Below are 18,987 nucleotides of genomic sequence, written 5' to 3'. Positions count from 1 at the left end.
GCCAGTGTGTTGGTATTGGAGTGACCTGGGGAGCAGAGCTTCCGTAGGCGGCCTTGGGCACCTGGCATGAGCGAGAGAGGAACCTTTGTGGTCATAACCATGGAGGTTCCAGGGTTCATTTTTTACTTTCTCCTAACTAAGAAGTTTACATGAAGCACAGAGTATTTTATTTTTCATGTAATTAAGTACCTGCTCTGCGTTTAGGCCTGTGCTAGGAATAGGAGGGTAAGAATAAGAAGGTTCTTTTTAAGAAACGTGACCTTTTGGGGGAACTGGAGAACACAGAATTATCACAGAATAAGACATAGCAGAACATGTATTCAGTGACTATTTGTGCTTTTTAAAACTGGCTTAGGGCACAATGTAAAACAGTCTTTTAATACATAGTAAATAAACTTAGAGCCACACACTTGCTATTATTCTACAGTGAGTGTAAGTGGTTTCAAGGTTGGGGGCCTCCTATTATCTGGGAAGATAGTTTCCTTCACTTTGTTTTCTCTGTAGGACAGCTTTCCTGATTTCACAGAAGAACACACCCCTATATCCACTGACCTAATTGACATGCTTTAGGCCAATAAAGTTGAAAGGGCCCTTAGGGATTTGGGGCCCAGTCCTCTCGTCCTGCAATGAGGGAAACCGCGGTCTCAGGAAGTGAAGGCATCAGAGCAGTTGAGTTCAGTGGGTCTCACCTTTGGCTGCACATTAGAAACTCCTGGTGAGTTTTTGGGAAAAAAACACAAAGGTTTTTAAGTAGCAGCCAGACTACTTAAATCCGAGGTTGGGGATGGGACACAGCAGAGTATCTTATAAAGCTCCCCGTGAGATTCCATCGTGTAGGAAGCGTTGAGAGCCGCTGCTTTAGTTGAGGGTCAGGGTTTGAGTTGGGGGCCATTTCTAGCAGCGGATGATAATATGTCACTCCTCAGGTCCCCTTGCCAGCCAATACGGTAACCATACTTTTACTAACTTATCTTTTCTCTAGATCTTCTGATTTTACAGGCGGATAGAGTAGGAGAAAGAAGTTGGCTGGCTTTCTTTACCACGTATGCTTGTTATTAGCTTCAAATCTTTGTGTTGGGAGTTGTCATTCAAAGATGTCTCTATGTGTTTGTTTTCTTGCCATAGTACCATGTGATACGGACACATACTGAGGAAGGGAGAGGTCATGAATAAATTAGACATCCCATTCCACTAGTATTTTTGAGTCCCTACTAAGAATCGCAGACCCACAGCGTTTAGAACAACCTCAGCCAGTGCTGTCCCACCAAACACTGCACTGCAATGTTCTCTACCTGTATTTCCAGTAGGGTGGTCACTGACCACATGTGGCTACTGGGCCCTTGACATGTGGCTAGTGTCACTGAGAAACTGCTCTTAATCGGATTGAACTTGAATGGATTTAATTTAAATCGCCACACGTGCGTTGGAGAACACAGGTATCGACCAAGCCCCTACCCTATCTAATCCTCCCTTTATAACCTCGAGTGCTGTCGAGTCCTGTGTGCTGGATGGGGACCAGTTGCAGACCCCCATCTGTTCCTAGTCTGAAGGGGGAGGCCAAGGTCCATTCCAGGTGGGTGACCGAGCGTTAATTTTGTAATGAGTGTTAACATTCACCCCTTTTTTTCACCTCCAAAGGCCCTGTTATCATATAGTGAAGTTTTTTGTTCTAGAAAGTTCATGGTCCCTGATCACGTCATAAACACTTAGATTTCAAGTAAAACCATGTTAGTTGTAAACGCTTTTGACGTTAGCAGCAGTGTTAGAATCAAATTCCTGTTACGGGGCGGGGGGGGGGAAACCCTGTTCTTAAGTCTCTTGTTCCCTCCTTCCCTCTGGATACACACACACCAAGGAATCGGTGGCTCTCAGTGCTGAGCTTGCAGCTCTGCCTCTTTTCTGCTGCTCTGGGCATTTTTATTCCTTATCAATTTTACTGTAACCACTACCACTAGCTTATTTGTGGACCGTGTTTGCACAAAATTGCATATGTGTTTCTCTCTGCATGCTTGGGGGAGCGTCTTTCCAGAGGAGATTCATTTGAGAAAAGATGGAATGCCAGCATATCTGCTTCAGGGTCTAGAGGCACTGGGCTCAGATCCTGGCCTTCTTTCTAATCTGAAACTGAGGGGGTGTTAGCCAGGTGGCCCTGCGGTTTTGCAATTGGCTGTTCCCCTGCTGCTTACCGAGGTGGGGTGGAGAGCCACATGGGAGATGCAGGGCAGACTCCACTGGGAAGTCTTCTGAATGGCCCAGGGAGGCAGGTCGGGTTGAGTCCCCAGTGACACCACTAACTCCGCAGGAGGTAAAAGGGGGCCGGCCCTCTACTCCAGAACTGAATGAAATAAAAATCAACCCTCAACACTCCATTTCCCTTTGTTTCCCACCTTTTGGGAATTTCGCCTGTGTCATGTTCATGATAGTTGTTTCCTGGCCTGTACCATGGAGTAAGTTTGATGTAAATAAAAGAGCTTTTCACAGAAAGAAAAGAGACTTGGTATAAAAAAGAAAACAGCAACATCAGGAAACTGTACAAAGATGAAAACCTCACTAATGTAGATAACCATTGATATTTTGTGGGGCTGTTACTCCAGACAGACTTGAGTATACAATTTTAAATCAATGGACTCTTATAATATATTTTAGTCTGTAGCATGCCTTTTCTTAGAGCCCACAGCATGCTGGGGGAAGGCGACTGACTGTAAATACAGGCCTATGTCATGTTTTACTTCCGTATTTATACCTTCGGTGAGTCGATGTCTTTGCTAGTTTGTAAGCCTGTCTCCCGAGGCCCAGAAGAGTGTACCCATGAACCATTCTGACTGGGTGTTGCTAGCTGCCCTCCAGAGGGGGTGAATCAGTCTGAACCCACAGCAGTGGACCTGTTTGCACATACCTCCTTCCTAGTTAGGAAGTAGTTTTTATCCTTTTGCTTATCTGACGGATGATATTCATACTAATAACCTTTATTTGCATTGTTTTGTTTAATGGTCAAATTGAATAGTTTTTCAGTTGTTGTTCATTTGTAGTTCTTATTTTGTGACTTGTACTCTATGTGCAATTTTTTTGTTGGGGTGTTTTCTCTTTGATTTCTTAAAACTTTTTGGATATTAAGATTAGTCATGTAATGCAGAATTACTGTCCCCGTATTTTACTCTGCATATGGTGTGTTTTATGACGGTTTTCATGTATTATCATCTAATTAATTAATATTTTCCAACATTGTTCTGGCTTTTGCATTGTCCTTTAAAAGTAATCCCTTCCAAAACTTTTACAAATATTTGCCCATGTTTTCTTAATGGTTTTTTTTCTTTTGGGTTTTAATTTTCACATTTGTTCCATCTAAAACTTATTTTGGTACAAGGAGTGAGAATAGAATGCTAACCTAATTTTTTTTAAATAAATACCTGCTGGTTTATTTACCACTATTATTTTAAAAATTCCCCTTAACCATTTATTTGCAATTTTAATGTTATCATAAACAAATTTTCCATCTGTGCCTGCATTTATTTCTGGATCTGCTATTAAATAGTACCTATTTTAGCACTATTACCATAGTACTTTAATTACTGGCTTTAATAATATACCTTCAGATCTGGGAGTATAAGTTCCTGTAAGAGTAGGATGGTAGGGGACATTAACATTTATATTCTCTTAAAATTTGGCTGTTAGTAAATTAAAGCTATTATCCATAGAATTTTGTGAAAGGCTTGTATAGAACAGTGATTCTTAAAATAATGATCCATAAGCTACCTGTATTTGAACTGCTTAAGATTAAAAAAAAAAAGAAAAATTTCAGGTTCCTGGGCCTCACCCAGAGCTCCCGAAGCTAAGTTGTAGCTGGGAAACTGTGTTTTTACAAGCTCTCACATACTTCTGAAGAACACTATAAGAAACTAAATACTCATAAAACATGGCAAGCAGCAGCCAAGTTCTTCCTGTTTAAATGTTTAAAAACACCACCATCTTTTATTAATTATATGTATATGTTTGTTCCCATATAATCAGAGTTATAAATATATCCTGTCAATAAACTTATGAGGTCCATGTGCTGTGCTGAGAGTACAAGAATAACACCTTGCATTTGAGATTTGAACTTAAGATGTGTAGTCATGTTCCCTTAAACACACCACACACACATATATACGTATCTCAAGCTTTTATTATACTTCAGGTCAAAGTAAAATTACTGCCCTAGAGTAGCTTGCAGTTAGGTTATGGAAAATATATGCACATCTTGAGGGCACTTATGGAGGGCAGTTTGTTAGTTGCAAGGTAACCCAAATAAAAAGTGAGTTTGTTGGTTAATGGAGAGAGAGTCAAGAAACACCAGCACGGAATGGGGCAAACCCAAGGTTTCCTGGATGGGAGAAAGAACAGGACTCCTATGGCAACTAGAATTAAAGACTCAGCATTTCTTCGTTGAGAAGCAGCAGAATGCTTTATTAAATCTAGTTGTGCTTCCTGAATGTCTCGTGTTATTCTGTCCTTTTCCTTCTCCACTAGGACGACGTTCTCAGCAGCGTTTCCAGCTGGGCTGGGCTCTGACGGAAACACAAGTATCCTGTTCAGTCTGCCTTTCTTTAAAGCATGTTGTTTACCTTCATCACCTGTGACCGTGTCAGGATAGAGATACTGGCCAACAAGACAGGGATTGACGACAGGCGAAATGTTTCACGACTGCCTTTTTGTGTCTGTTACTTGCATCTAGATTCGGGAATACCCCATTGATGTCCAAAGCAACCAGCTGCCCTTCTTGCGGAACCCAGATATCTTGGTGGGAGAAAATGACCTGACTGCCCTTAGCTATCTCCATGAGCCTGCAGTTTTGCATAATTTAAAGGTCCGTTTCCTGGAGTCGAATCATATCTACACTTACTGTGGTAAGTGGGGGGCATCTGTTGGCTGCATGTGTTTGAAACTGCTGACAGTCTTTAGACTCTACTTGTTAAACTCCAGTGGTTAAGAATCCTACTTTCACTCTCATTTACAAGTACCTCTTCTCGGAGAGCCTTAAAAGGTTTGCATGATTGCGAATGTGGCTTCATTAGGCTGCCCTGCATCTCTGTGGGGTGATTGGTGGTAATCACAGCCCGACCAGGGAAGCAGTGGGCCACACGAGGTGGTTTGATTGGCTTAGGCACAGTCCTGGAGTCGTAGGACCGTGGTGTCCTCGCTCAGGCATCTCCTCTCACCACCGAGCACACTCCTGTACGTGTAAATCTGGCTGATTTTCGTTTTCTGCTTTGAGAGAGGGCTGGTTTGTTTTTGTTTGTTTGTTTTGGCCCTCTCACTTGCCCATGGACAAACATGGTGCATGATGACCATTTGTCAAATTCATGAGCAGAAGCCATGACAGACGCTTTAAAGCAAAAGTCCTGAAATTCTCTCCTATTTGTTTTTTCTTGAAATTTCTCAATTTCCCACATTGCGGATTTTGGTTTCTCTTTTTCTGAGTATTGTTAAGTGGTACAGTGAAAACAAGAACACTATACACTGGTGTTGGAGGGGCAGCATTCCAGGATCTGCTGGAGGAATCGGGCCCTGCTCTTCTCTTTGCTGCTAGATTTCAGCAGCCATGAATGGCATGTTCATTTCAGTGCTTGAGAAGTAGTTTCGCAAAAGTTTCTTTACCCCAGCTGCTGGTGGGAGTTTTATTTGAAAGAAACCATCAGTTACCAGAGCCTTCAATAAGTGTTCCACCCCCCCTAACAAGGTTTTTAAAGAATCTCCCTAAAAAAGAGAATGGGATAAATGACCATCAGCTTCACTTTTGAAAGGTCCTGGTGTCTGTACATATTTATCTAAACACATCAGCTGCTCAGAGTAGCTGACATAGCACAGAATTCTAAGTCTTTAAGAAGCACGCATTTCTTCCCTGGAAGAGACTAAGACATTTTAGGAAAATGTGTGAGCTCAGAGGATAATATCAAAATTTGAATTGAATGCTACATGAGTTAGGGTTTTGTACAACTCTAATAACCAGCAGAGTGAGGCTGTTTTTAAGAGAACTCTCCAAGTCGTTAGCCATATTGGGTAGGTTTTTCCAGAGTTCTGGGCCCTATTTCTCAGTCCAGGTTGTCTTTTCAGGCAGACTTCCATCTGAGGAGTACTTGCTGCCTGTCTTTTCCCTCCCTTTGCCCTTTACTCGGAGTTACCTGGTCTGGTTTAGTACATTTCTTCTCTCTATCTCTTTCTCTCCCCCCTCCCTCCCCTTCCTTCCCTCATATATTTTTCCCCTTTTAAATAAACTTTATCTTTTAAAGCAATTTCAGGTTTATAGCAACACTGAGTGGCAAGTGCGGAGCTTTCCCGTATGCTCCCTTTCCCCACACATGCACAGCCCCCCCCCCCACTATCAACATTCTGCTCGAGTGGTACCTTTGTCATAACTGATGAACCCACGTGACACATCATTATCACCCAAAGTCCATAGTTTATATTCGGGTTCACTCTTGGTTGTACATTCTGTACAACCAGTTGAACAAATGTATAATGACTTGTATCCCCTATTATGGTATCATAACAGTAGTTTCACTGCACTAAAAGTCATTTGTGCTCTGCCTGTTCATCCTTCTCTCCCCATTAACCCCTGGCAGCCACCCATCTTTTATACTGTCTCTGTAATTTTGCCTTTTCCAGAAAGTCATAGCGTTGGAATCATACCATTTGGAGCCTTTTCAGATTGGCTTCTTTCACTTAGTACTATGCATTTAAGGTTCTTCCATGTCTTTTCATGACTTGATAGCTCATTTCTCTTTAGTGCTGCATAATATTCCATTGTCTGCATGGACCACAGTTCATTTATCCATCACCTACTGAAGGACATCTTGGTTGCTTCTAAGTTTTGACAGCCAGGAATAAAGTTGCTATAAACATCCATGTATAGATTTTTGTACGGATATAAGTTTCAACTCCCTTGGAGAAATACCAGGGAGTGTGAATGCTGGATCATATGGCATGAGTATGTTTACTTTTGTAAGAAACTGCCAAAGTGGCTGAGCCATTTTGCATCCCCACCAGCAGTGAACGGGAGTTCCTGTTGTTCCATATCCTGACCAGCTTTTGGTGTTGTCAGGGTTCTGGGTTTTGGCCATTCTAATAGGTGTGTAGTGGCATCTATTAGTGTTTTAATTTGCATTTCCCTAATGACATATGATGAGGAGAATCCTTTCAGATGCTTATTTGCCATCAGTATATCTTCTTTGGTGAGGTGTCTGCTTAGATGTTTTGCTCATTTTTAAATTGGGTGGTTAATTTCCTTATTGTTAAGCTTTGAGTTTTTGTTTATTTTGGATAATAGTCCTTTATCAAATACGGTTTTTGCAAATATTTCTCCCCATCTGTGGTTTGTCTTCCCATTCTTCTGACTGTATCTCTCTTCAAACACCAGAAGGGAACACAGTGTATGCGGTTTCCCATCTTGGCAAGGACCTTTTCATTCTTGTCTCCTCTTCCCCAAATGACTGGAAAAACTCATATTATTTGAAGCCCAGCCAGTGATTTTGTTGACATCCAGAATGTGCTTTTATGTGAAAGAAAAAGTCATGGATTTCTATTTATCTTGAAGATTGAATTCATGTTTTTTCTCCACTCATATTTTCTCAAATATCAATTTACCTCACTTTTCTGTAAAAGGAGATCTGAGAGGTTAGAGGATTTACTGATTCCTCAATCAACATGTATTTATTGAGTCCATTATTGCAGCACATCCTTTTGGGGACCCAAGATGAAAAAATAGTGAAATGAAAGATAGTACATGATAGAATGTGATGTGAGATAAAAAATAGCCAACACTCAGTGCTTACTATGTAAGGTGATGGTCTAAGTGTTCTTTCTCTATATTAATCATTTTATCCTCAGAATACCCCAGGTAAATTATTATCCTCATTTTACAGGCCAGGAAACGGAGGCACTCAGAGGTTAAGTAATTTTCCTAAGTCACCCTGTTAGTCATTGGTTGGGCCAAGATTTGACCTTAAGACACAGAGTCAATTCTCCCTGTCTACAAGTTGTTTGTATGTTAGTTAAGATAACCTGTATACAGATGAAAAAATTCATAGTTTCTTTACTAGATTTTAATTCCAAGATGGCTTTTTAAGCCTACCACCTTGTGGCTGAGTTAGGCATTCTTTTCTCTCTGATTCTGCAACACTTTGCACATATGTATCTTATGAATTCAGTTTGTTGAGCGTTTGTGTGTTTGTTCCATGCTTTAGCATATTTAGAGGCATGGCCTGTCATTTTTTCTCCATCAGGGCCTCGCACCATGCCTGATAAACACAGAGATATGTCTTGATTTAGTGGAGTGATTGGTTAAGACTCATTGTGTTACCCAGTCATTCTTTAGTTTTGATATATATGAACAGAGCCGTTAAAAGCTGATGCCAGATGGCCAGTGTGCTGCCAGAATCTGACTGCATTGTCTGTTTGCAGGTATCGTGCTTGTTGCCATTAACCCTTATGAACAATTGCCAATCTATGGACAAGATGTCATTTATGCCTACAGCGGCCAAAACATGGGCGATATGGACCCGCACATCTTTGCTGTGGCAGAAGAAGCCTACAAGCAGATGGCCAGGTAAGAAGCACCTCCGTAAGTAGTCTTCCTGGGTGTTCAGGGGGCAGAAATGGGAATTTCTACCGTCCTTTCCTGCTTTTGCCTAATGGTGGGAATGGTGGTTCTAGAACTGAGGAAACAAAACCAGCCCAGGTCCTATTTCTCACCGCATTTCCTCATGTCTTCATCTTATTCTTGTGAACCTGAGCTTGGACTTGGAGGGCAGAGGCCCCTTAAACGTGTTTCATTGTTTGAGTAATGCAGTAAATGCTCAGCATTTCATCTCTCTTGGACTTCCTTCTGGCCCTCTCTCCTCCTCTGCTGGTGTAATGAATCCAATTTATAGCCTCGCCATTCATTTTACAGATCTCTCTGAAGGCTCCCTGTTGAAGGAATCAGGACTCTTTGACAACTTCTTGAGATGCCAACCATTTGGGGTTGAATTAGGAATTTCAAATTAATAGTCATGTATAGTGGTTTTGGGTTTTTTGCCTGGAAGTGGAGTTTTGTTTAGCAAAATTTTTGCTCTTTGTCCCCTAGCTCTGAAGGATAGATACAGCAGAGTATTTCCTTAGAAGAGAGGCTAGATGATTGAATTAGTAAAGGTTCTCCAGGGAAACCAATATGGAGAGAGGGAGGGAGGTAAAGAGGGGAAAAGAGAGAGAGAGAGAGAGATTGAGGTTGTGTAGAGAGGGGTGGAGGATTTGTATTTTAAGGAATTGGCTCAAGGCTGGCTGGCTTGGAGACCTGGGGAAGAGCTGATGTTGCATTGAAGGCAGGCTGCTGGCAGAATTCTGTCTTTGGGAGAAGTCAATTTTCCCCACATACAGCCTTCAGCTGATTGGGTGGGCCTCTGGATGAGGCCCACCCACATCATGGAGGGTAATCTGCTTTACTCTGTCTACTGATGTAAATGTTAATCTCATCTCAGTAGTATCTAGACAACTGTTTGACCAAATGTCTGGGTACCCTGGCCTAGCCAAATTGCCACATAAAATTCACCATCGCAATGTTGGTCTTTGAACTGTTCTGGCTGGAAAGACAGTTTTACCAGAGTTACAGTGGAAATGCATATTCTACCTTGTTTCCCCAAAAATAAGCCCCAGTTAAGATCGTCAGCCAGACGGACGCATTTAGTACATTATGACGATGTCCCAGAAGAAGATGACATGACTACATTTGAATAAATGTAGATTGTTGTACATGAAAAAATAAGACATCCCCTGAAAATGTGCCCTAATGCATCTTTTGGAGCAAAAATTAATATAAGACCTGGTCTTATTTGGGGGCAAATATGGTATAAGACCTGGTCTTATTTTCGGGGAAACACTAAAATGCTGTATCCTTTCAGCCAAGTCTTTCTTTCGACCTCTAGAGAACATCTGTGGGACCGGCAGCATACATTGAAAGTTCTTGGATGGGGTGTTGGGAGGAATCCTTAGGCTAATTAAGGGAGAGGAGTGAATGATGTCTGAGAGGAGAATCCCATTTAAGGTCTGTTCATTTAGTGGATTTTCAGGTATAATTTTCAGCCCATGGAAGTTCCCATGAGGGAAGATTGTTTCATAGGCTTCCTTACTGATTTATAATGTTTTATTGCTGGCTGTGGAGATCAGTATATAAAAAGTCTGCTTCATTGTTAGATACACAGTGACCATATGCAAAATAAGCAGTGATTGGAGAACTAAGCAATTTCATAAGTAGAATGATCTGTAACCATTTTATTTCTCCAAAATGTGATAAGAGACAGCGGAGCTAAAATGTTTGCACCCTTTGACCTATCAAATGCCATAAGAAGGACCAAATATATTAATCTGCTATCAGGGCTCGAATAGGAGGCACTTGGCTTAGTGTAACCTATTGGTGCTCACCCTCCCAGCTGAAAGTATGGCTCAAGGTCAGATCTTGTGGGGAAACGAATGAGGTGTAGTGTGTTGCAGCACACAGCCCCGTACTCAGGTACTACTGTTGGAGGGCGAGTGTATGGCACAGTGGAAGGGGACCTGGACAGGTCAGGACAGGCTCTTTTTGCCTTGGGAGAATCATTTAAGCTGAGTCTTCATTTACTTCATGTGAAGACGTCTATCCTTCCTCCTTTATGGGGTGGTTTCTTTATGGTTCTAACACAGAAGGTGAGTGTGGCTTGGTTCTGATGACTTCCTACCATGCTGAAAGTTCTGGCAGCTCTCTAAGACTTGTTCTTTCATTGATTGGTTTTCATCCCATTCACTCTCTTTGACAGTTGCACTTAGATGTATCAGGCAGAAGTTGCTGTTTGTTACCAAAGGCGTCTTGAGGCCCCTCCTATAGCTGTGAGAGTCTCCTGGCCTCCCGCTTTAGTCACGCCCCAGGTCCTCTTGCCTAGATGCCTCCATTCTTCCCTCCATGCCTGAAGCTGGGTCCATGGTTGTTCTGCACTTTGGTTATCTCACTTGTTTGGTTCCTCGTTCACACCCATTAGAGGAAAGGGCATGTGGGCATCCAGGGTGGTGGCGATCCAATCTTGCCTAGGGTAACAATTCATTTGACGATTAAGGGGTTTGAATGTTAAAGTTGGACCAAGAATTGCTTCCTTATGCGTTTTCTCTGAAGTTGTAAGGTTCATACTCATTTTACCTGCTGAGTCCCAGGATGTAGCCACATAATTTTGCTGAAATTCTTAAGCACTTTTTGTTCATGAACGTACATTGGAAGTGTAAGGCCAGCACATGTGGCCTCAGGAGAGAGCTATTTCTGAACGTTCTATTGTCAGCAGCTCAGGGTTTCTGTTATTGATCTGAGGGACGCATTAGAAACCCCAGCAGAATCTTTGCTGTGCAGGGAAAGAGGAGACCCACTGATCAGATGCAGGGAAAGTTTTCATTGTATTTCTAATAGGGGCCTTCTCTGTCCATTTTGGATGCTGGAGCACATTTGTTTAACAGTACTTGCTGACCGTGTGTTGTGCTCTTCCTGACTCATCAATAGTTGTTGAAATAATTGTGATTCAAGTAGCCATGGCCCAGCACAGTGTGCTTTGAATCTGAGCCTCTGGAATAGCTGGGTGCAATAAGGGGTGTGAGAAACCAAAGGTAATGACTTCCACTGTTAGGAGACTCGGACTCAGTTGGCCTTGGACTCACCAATTGTTTCTCTTGATTCACTGGGGACTGGATTTTCTTTCTTGATGTGGCTCACAGAGGTCTCTCCATCTTTTGATATTGAATGTGGGGATGTAGGGGTGAGTCTGTCAAAGCTCAAGGCGGTAAGTACAGACCTTTGTCCCCATCCTGAGAGTTCCTGCAGAGTCCTGTGCTGGAGGAAGGGAAGAGGAGATACGAGTATAATAAGAGGATTGTTCACTGCCCATATCCCTTTTGAACTCACCAAGTCTAGACCTGGGAGTAAGTGGAGATTCACAGTGAAGAAGGATGTTAAAAATGTATGGAACATCAAATTCATGAATGCTGTCCTTTGCATGAGAACCTGCAATTCCCTGCGAGAAAGGGGACTGATTTTCCTGCTTACTTCTTTTCTTCTGATCCTTCCTCCCAGTCTGAGATCCAAAACACCCTCTCCCTCATGTTTACCTGCTCCAGCTTCAGCCTCAGCTCCTATGTTAAATCGTATCAGTGAACAGTTGTGACACATCAGTTATTTGATAGGCTCCTTACTGAATGAACACTGAGTAACGTAAGACCTCTCCCCACTTATTAAGGAGCTCACAGTCTGCTTGGACAGAGAAGACATCAGTAGGTCCAAAAGCCTATAACTATACGAAATGTAAGTAGAAGCCATGCATGGGATCATCTGAATTGAGTTTGGAGATCTGTGTGTCATAGATGGTCCAAGAAAACTGTAGGGTTTAAGGTGCATCTTGATGAATTGGCAGGAGACATAGAGTGAGAAGAAGGCATCTAGGTGGGTGGCATAGAGTGCTCATACCCTTAGAAGTGGGGCATCAGAGGGCATGGTCACAAATCCACAATGACATATTTTTTCACGTTCACTCTGATGTCTATAATCGAAAAGACATAAAAAATAAGCATTGGCAAGAATGTGGAAAACTTAGACTCCTCATTCACTGCTAATGAGAATGTAAAATGATGTAGCTGCATTGTAAAATAGTCTGGCAGGTCTTCAAAAGTTTAAACATAGAGTTAACATATGACCCAGCAATTTCACTCTTAAATATATACCCAAGAGAAATGAAGACATACTTGTACTCATATGTTGAAGTGAAAACTTATACACCATGTTCATAGCAGCATTATTCCCAATAGCCAAAAGGTGAAAACAGCCTCAATATCCATCAGTTGTTGGATAGATAAATACGATGTGATATATTCATACAGTGAATTATTACTTGACCACAAAAAGGAACAAAGTGCTGATACAGGCTACCACATGGTTGAACCTTGAAAATGTTATGCTAACTGAAAGAAGCCAGACACAAAAGACCACATATTGTGTGATTCCACTTATATAAAATGTCCGGAATAAGCAAACCTATAGAAACGGAAAGCAGATTAGTACTTGCCTTGGGCTGGAGGTTTGGGGGGAAATGGGGAGTGGTCGCTTATCGGTATGTTTTTTTGTGGAGGTAGGGGATGATGAAATGTCCCTAAATTGATTGTGGTGATGGATGCACAACTCTGCAAATGTACAACACCTTTTGAATTTTATACTTTAAATGGGTGAATTTTGTGTTCTATGAATTATATTGTGAGAAAGCTGTTGTACACAAAAGACATGGTCAGGGAACAGCACCCAGGGAGGTTTAACGTACATGGTGAGTGGAGTCTGTCGGAGAGTTGCGGACTGTACAGTAGCAGACAGAGTGGACCAGGTCTGTGAAGGCTGGGTGAACTCTGGGAGAAAAGTGGGTTTTATTAACGTAAGGCACACAGACGGTCAAGTGAGTTTGGGGAACCCTGGATTGACCAAGTGACTCATCTTCCTATAAGTCAGGGCTTCTTAGAGGGGGTGTGTTGACACGCATTCTGAGTCTTGAGATGGGGGGATATTATGCAGGGTTTGCAAATCATATTTAGACACAAAACTGTGTTCAAGGATTATCTCAAGGGACTAATGTTCTGTGCAACACTCTGTGGGAAACCCTGGCCTAGAGCAATGGAGACATTTTGGAGCTTGTTAGATAAGGAGATGGTACAATACAAGGGATGCTCAAAGAACACCTTTTCTCTGCTGCATAATGGTCTTTTCCTTCTCCGTATTCCTATGCCATTTACAAGGATGCGAACATCTTCTCATGAGAAGCCTAGGTTCTTGGGGAAATACTTGGCTGTTGTAAATGACCTCTATACAATGAATGAAAGGGAACTAACTGTCAAGTGGGAGACTATATGGCCCCACGTGATCGATTTTTTGTGTCACCAGCACTTTAGGGCGTGTGCTTGGTTCCAAGGAAGAACAGAAACACTCAGGCCAGGAATGCATTTACTTCTCACAACTGCCAAGTGAGATTAGGTGTCCTCGCCAGGCAGATGACGGGGGATAGAGACTTACAGATGTTGAACAAGTCTCCAAGCTTGTGAAGATAGTAAAGGGGTGAAGCTGCGATCGAGTGCCAGTCTGTTTGCCGAGGAGCCGTCCTACCTCCCTCATTGGGGCCTGCGGACTGGTCCAGGTGTTCTTCCCAGGATAGAGCAGGCTCTGGTCCCCTTCATGATTTAGAAGTGTCTAAGGTTCTGCAGTGGCATTAGAGTTTCAGTGCAGTTTCTAGCTTTGCAGGTGCGAGTGGGTCATCTTATTGGGCTGGCCGGGTCTGATCCCTTTTTTGAGCTGTTTGTTTTTTCTGAAAGAGTGGGGATGCTGTCCAACCCGTTTATTTGCTGAGGTAGCCACGGTAATTGAGCACACACTTTCCCATCTGGCTCTGCTGTGTTACCAAGCTGTGACTAATAGTGAAAGATGGGGCTGTGGTTGCCTGGGATCCGGGGAGGGGGCTTGCAGCTAGGCACACCTACGGCATAAACAGGCCTTGTGGTGGGGGCGTTCCTGGCGATGGGGAGGAGGTCCTCGAGAGGGAAAGCCTGTGCTCACTGTGGGAAAGGGGTCTAAGTATTCAGTCCTGCTTGGGTCCCCAGAGAGGGTACCTTGCTCGATTTGGGTGCCCACAATTGTGAAGAGTTTGGAGAGAATTTGAAGGCCTTCCAAGGGAACAGTACAGAAATGACTGACTGTAGTGGGAAAAGGTACCTCTCCCCCTCCACCCCCCCCACCCACCCAAAAAAAGAAGCACTTTGGTAAACAGGAAGAGAGTTTCAGGATGCTGGTATGAGTGGAAGTGAGAGGCTGGCCTCTGCTGCCCGTGACAGCTGAAAGCGAGCAAGATGGCTCCTCTCAGGGCAATGAGAGAAATTCCTGACTGTGGAAATGTGTTGCAGAAGAGAGAGGAAATGAGGAAACTGCATTTTCCATCTTTGGAGGCAAAAAAAAAAAAAGAGGAATTGACAACTTTATCTTTGTAGTCCTTCAGGTAGAATAAATACTCTGGGACACACAAGAATGAAGTTGGGACTTGTTAGGCTCTCTTAGGTCACAGACTTTCGGGAACTTGATCTTTGGGAAAATACCTAGGTGACCTGAATTCAGACTTTGCTTTGAGGGCCACTTTTAACTAGAATGATGTCAGTTTTTTTCCTCATTGTTTCGGTGTCAGCTGGCATGTTCAGGGTTGTTTGTACAGTTTAGGGGGAAGTTCGGGGTGTGGAGCGTCTCGGAGTGAGAGACCATCGTCGTGCTGATGGGAGCGGCGCCAAAACAGGCTTTGTTTCCAGTAAATTGTTGGCTGCACAAGAGTATCCAGGGGTCTCCCCTGGCAGTGTTGTCTCGCGTCCCTACTGTGCGTCTGTGGACACACCCTTTAGCCTCTGTGGTTCTCAGGGTCCCCACCCGGTAAGAGAACATTGGCTCTGCCTCAGAGAGGGACTCGGACCCTGTGAGAAGTCCTGAGGAGTCTTAGGAAGCCGTCAAGCTCTGTAAAAATTTGAGGTTCAGATGTGAAAGCTGACAGCTTCCTTGGCTGTTGTTGAATACAGTGACTGATGGAATCACGGGGGAGGTCAGCAGTGAGGGAGCAATGACTTGCTGAATTTTCACAGTAAATTCTGAAATCATGACTTCAGTTAGCCCTGAGTTTTGGGTGAAGTTGTCTTACTTTCCTTCCCATTCATTAAGCTTTCAAGCCAGGACCAGGTTGCTTTAGGAACAAGGTGTAGGAGGTGCTCAAGATGTCTGAACACAGGAACGGCTTTTAATTTCCTCACTGGCATTCTCTCTTATTTCTAGAACATGCCCTGAGTTGTTCCCCTTTGTTCATGGGGTTGCGCTGTTCACTGTGCGGCTCCCCCGTGCCTCCTCCTCCCTGCTCAGCTCAGCGTCCTCTTCCACGCCCTCTTGCCCATCCACGCCAGCACACACCACCGCTCCCCAAGGGGTGCCACAGCGCCGGGGTCTGCGGCATCATTTCGATCCTTTATAATCTCTCCGATGATACCGTTCTTTATATGTCTACCCATCATGTTTAACATTCTAGTTGTTACAGCTTGCACTTCTGAGTGCAGGGGAGAGTTACTTAACTGTGCAGCGGATATAGCTAAGGACATTCCCGTGGTAGAAGGAATTGAGAGTGAGTGCATATTGCCATCTCCTTGTAGGATGGTGAGTTTAGAAAGGAATAGGATGGGACCATTTTCTTGGTCTAACTTCTCTGACACAGCAGAGTTCATGAATGTTACTAAGAGTTGCTTATCTGCAGTGTACCCAACACGCTTTGTGAGGTTAAGTCCCAAAATCAAAAATCCTTGTGCTGAAAGAGACTTCAGGTTGTTAACGTTGACTTTATGTTACCTGGGGAGTCAAACATGTTAGAAAGTGGAGAGCCTGCCGTCATCTGGTAGAAATGGATTGTGCTAGAAGAATTCGGTAGAGCATGGCCCCGCCTGTGGGGGCCACTTAACCATCCCCGGTACAGGTGACTCTGTCTCACAGATATGTTCCCCTTTTAGCATCTTTCATTAACAAGACTTTCTCCATCACACGGTGCTCTGTTCACCACCCATTTGCTTTCACCCCTGGGTCTGAGGTCTGTCCTGTGCAGCTCTACAGGACAAGGGGCATTTTCTTACACACGGCAGCCCTCGCTGTCATGTGTCCTCCTCACCCCAACTCGTGGCCAAACATCCTGGCTCCCACAGCCATTCCTTCTGAGCGTGGTTTTCAGACCCTCTCCCATTGTGGTCACCCATGGATGCCATCTGCTCTTTCTCTCTGGTTTCAGTGGTCTCTGAACGCGGTCTGCCAGGTGAGGTGAAGAGTTACTTTCTTATACAGAATTAATTAGAGGAGCCTATAATTGCACTGATTTTTGGCAGGCATTTCATATTGTTGACTTTTAATAAGTCTGCAAGCTGTTAAATTTCTACCCCCCTCCTTCCACCCACATACACACAAGACCTATTTTATTAACAACTGTAATGCAATTTCATTGACTGACAACAAGCTGTACATATTTAAATTGCAGTTACACATTAAATTGCACATACAATTGGACACATTTTGAGGTATGTATACACCTGTGAAACCATTACCACACTCCACATAATGAACCTTAACTTCCCAAAGTTTCCTTGTGTTGCTTTGAAATCCATCCCCCCATGTTAGGTAACTACTGATCTACTTCCTGTCACTATTAATTCGGCCTTCTTTACGATGGGTTGCCCTCATTCTGCACTTGCGCAATTGATGTTTTCTGTCCTGAGCAGGATTAACAGTTATCCGTATTAAGTCTCACCTTTTGTCCCTGGGTTCCATTACTTCAGCAAGTGTATCTTTTTGAATCCTGGTGTTTGCATCGGATATATTAAGTCTCCCTGGCTCGGTGCATGTGTAGATTTAACAAATCCGTTGCCTCTGTTCTTATCCATCGATTAAGAAGTATTGATCTGGGTGGATTTTGACAACATGCTGCAGCAGTTCTTTCTCTAGGTGCTAATAATTTAGTCTGATATAACTGAAAATTAAGTGAGGTGCTTGCCTATATTTTTAAGTCTTGTTAACACCGGTGCACACTGGGTTGGTCAGGTATGATTTTCGAGGTGCTTACGTCTGAGTTGGTAGCCTGCACAGAACCCAGTTAGCACCCCATCCTCACCGCTTCGTACCGTGTGTCACCCTGGACAAGTTCTTCCACTTAAGGCTCTTCCATGTCCTCGACTGAAATAAGAGGATGCGTGTGTACACTTCCCTCTCTATTGTAAGAAATAAACAGTTTCCAGTGTGTGATGCGCCGAGCAGAGAGGCCCGTGCTGGGCAGTGCCCAGTGGACGTGAGCACTTGCGGTCCCTACACACCGTCCTTGTTACACAGCTTTGTTCTGATACCAAAGGCAAACTTGTCACCCCACGTGGGTTTCTGTTGGAATTCATAGTGATGGTCACATGTGAGTAAGACTTAGTTTTTCAAGGTGTCTGAAATAATTTTCAGTGAAAAAAAGCTAATAAAATGTGAAGCCTAGCGGGATGAAATGGCATTTCTATTTACATCGTAGTAATGCCTTTCACGCCGTGTTAACCACTCTTTCTTTTTCTTTCCTAACTGCATATTTTTATATTTCTACTCCAGGAAGACAGAGTGGCTATAAAGGGTCTGATTCTGTGCGTAAGTTTAGTAGGAAAGGAAGTTGCCAAGAAACGAGGCAGCTTGGTCTCCAGGGACAAGACGGCCTGTGTTCTGAGAACAGAGCTGTGACCTTGGCCAGTGACTTAAGTTAACTTCACGTTGCACCCCTGCCTGCATCTGTGAAAGTGGGGATAAATACAGTGTCTACCTCATAAAATTGTTAGAATATGTAAGTTGATAAAAGTCCTTAGAATGATTTCTGGCGCATAGTAAGTGCTTAGTAAAGTTTCTGATATCGTGATGGTGGCAGTGGTAATATTGGTGATAAGTAACATGCTATATCTGTCACGGTCATTTCATAGTGTCTAAAAGAAAGAAGTGCTGATAGCAGAATTCCAAGCTGGGTGGGATTCCCTTTATCGGTCACCCTCCGAGAACAGATGGCCTTTGAGGGCCAAGCAAATGGTAGTAGGATGGCATTCCCATGTGATCAGCAAACTTCTTTTGGAGTTTTTTTGATAGGCCTGTGTTTAAAATTAGAATTCTAGAAGTTTATAGATGGTTGCCCATCTGTCTAGAGGAAATACAGCATCAACTGTATTATGTTTAAACTTATTGTAATATTCAGAAAATCAACAGCTTGCAGTCTTGCTCTGAGTTCAATTGCATTGTTACTAGCTGAGCAGGCCTGGAGTTGTGTTAGAATGTGGACGCCACCGCTCTGTTGGTGATGCCGTCGTCAGCTCAAGCAAAGAGAAAGTAATAGATTACACTATGGGAACCAAACGATTATTCAATAGTTT

At 43.2% G+C, this 18,987-nt stretch overlaps 1 protein-coding gene across 2 annotated transcripts in view; it reads left to right on the top strand.

Moving 5' to 3' along the window:
* MYO5B (myosin VB) overlaps window positions 1–18,987 on the top strand; it is a 316,516-nt gene that overhangs the window by 123,800 nt on the left and 173,729 nt on the right. For both annotated transcript variants that reach the window (XM_019721483.3, XM_019721491.3), the window contains exons 3-4: window positions 4,712–4,883; window positions 8,437–8,581. In XM_019721483.3, the coding sequence (XP_019577042.3) occupies window positions 4,712–4,883; window positions 8,437–8,581 (317 nt within the window). The remainder of the gene's footprint in view (window positions 1–4,711; window positions 4,884–8,436; window positions 8,582–18,987) is intronic.

Source organism: Rhinolophus sinicus, chromosome 4 (assembly GCF_057876585.1).
Source record: "Rhinolophus sinicus isolate RSI-liver-muscle chromosome 4, RSI-T2T, whole genome shotgun sequence".
In the NCBI taxonomy this organism is placed as follows: domain Eukaryota; kingdom Metazoa; phylum Chordata; class Mammalia; order Chiroptera; family Rhinolophidae; genus Rhinolophus; species Rhinolophus sinicus.
This window is presented reverse-complemented; position numbering and strand designations above follow the sequence as displayed.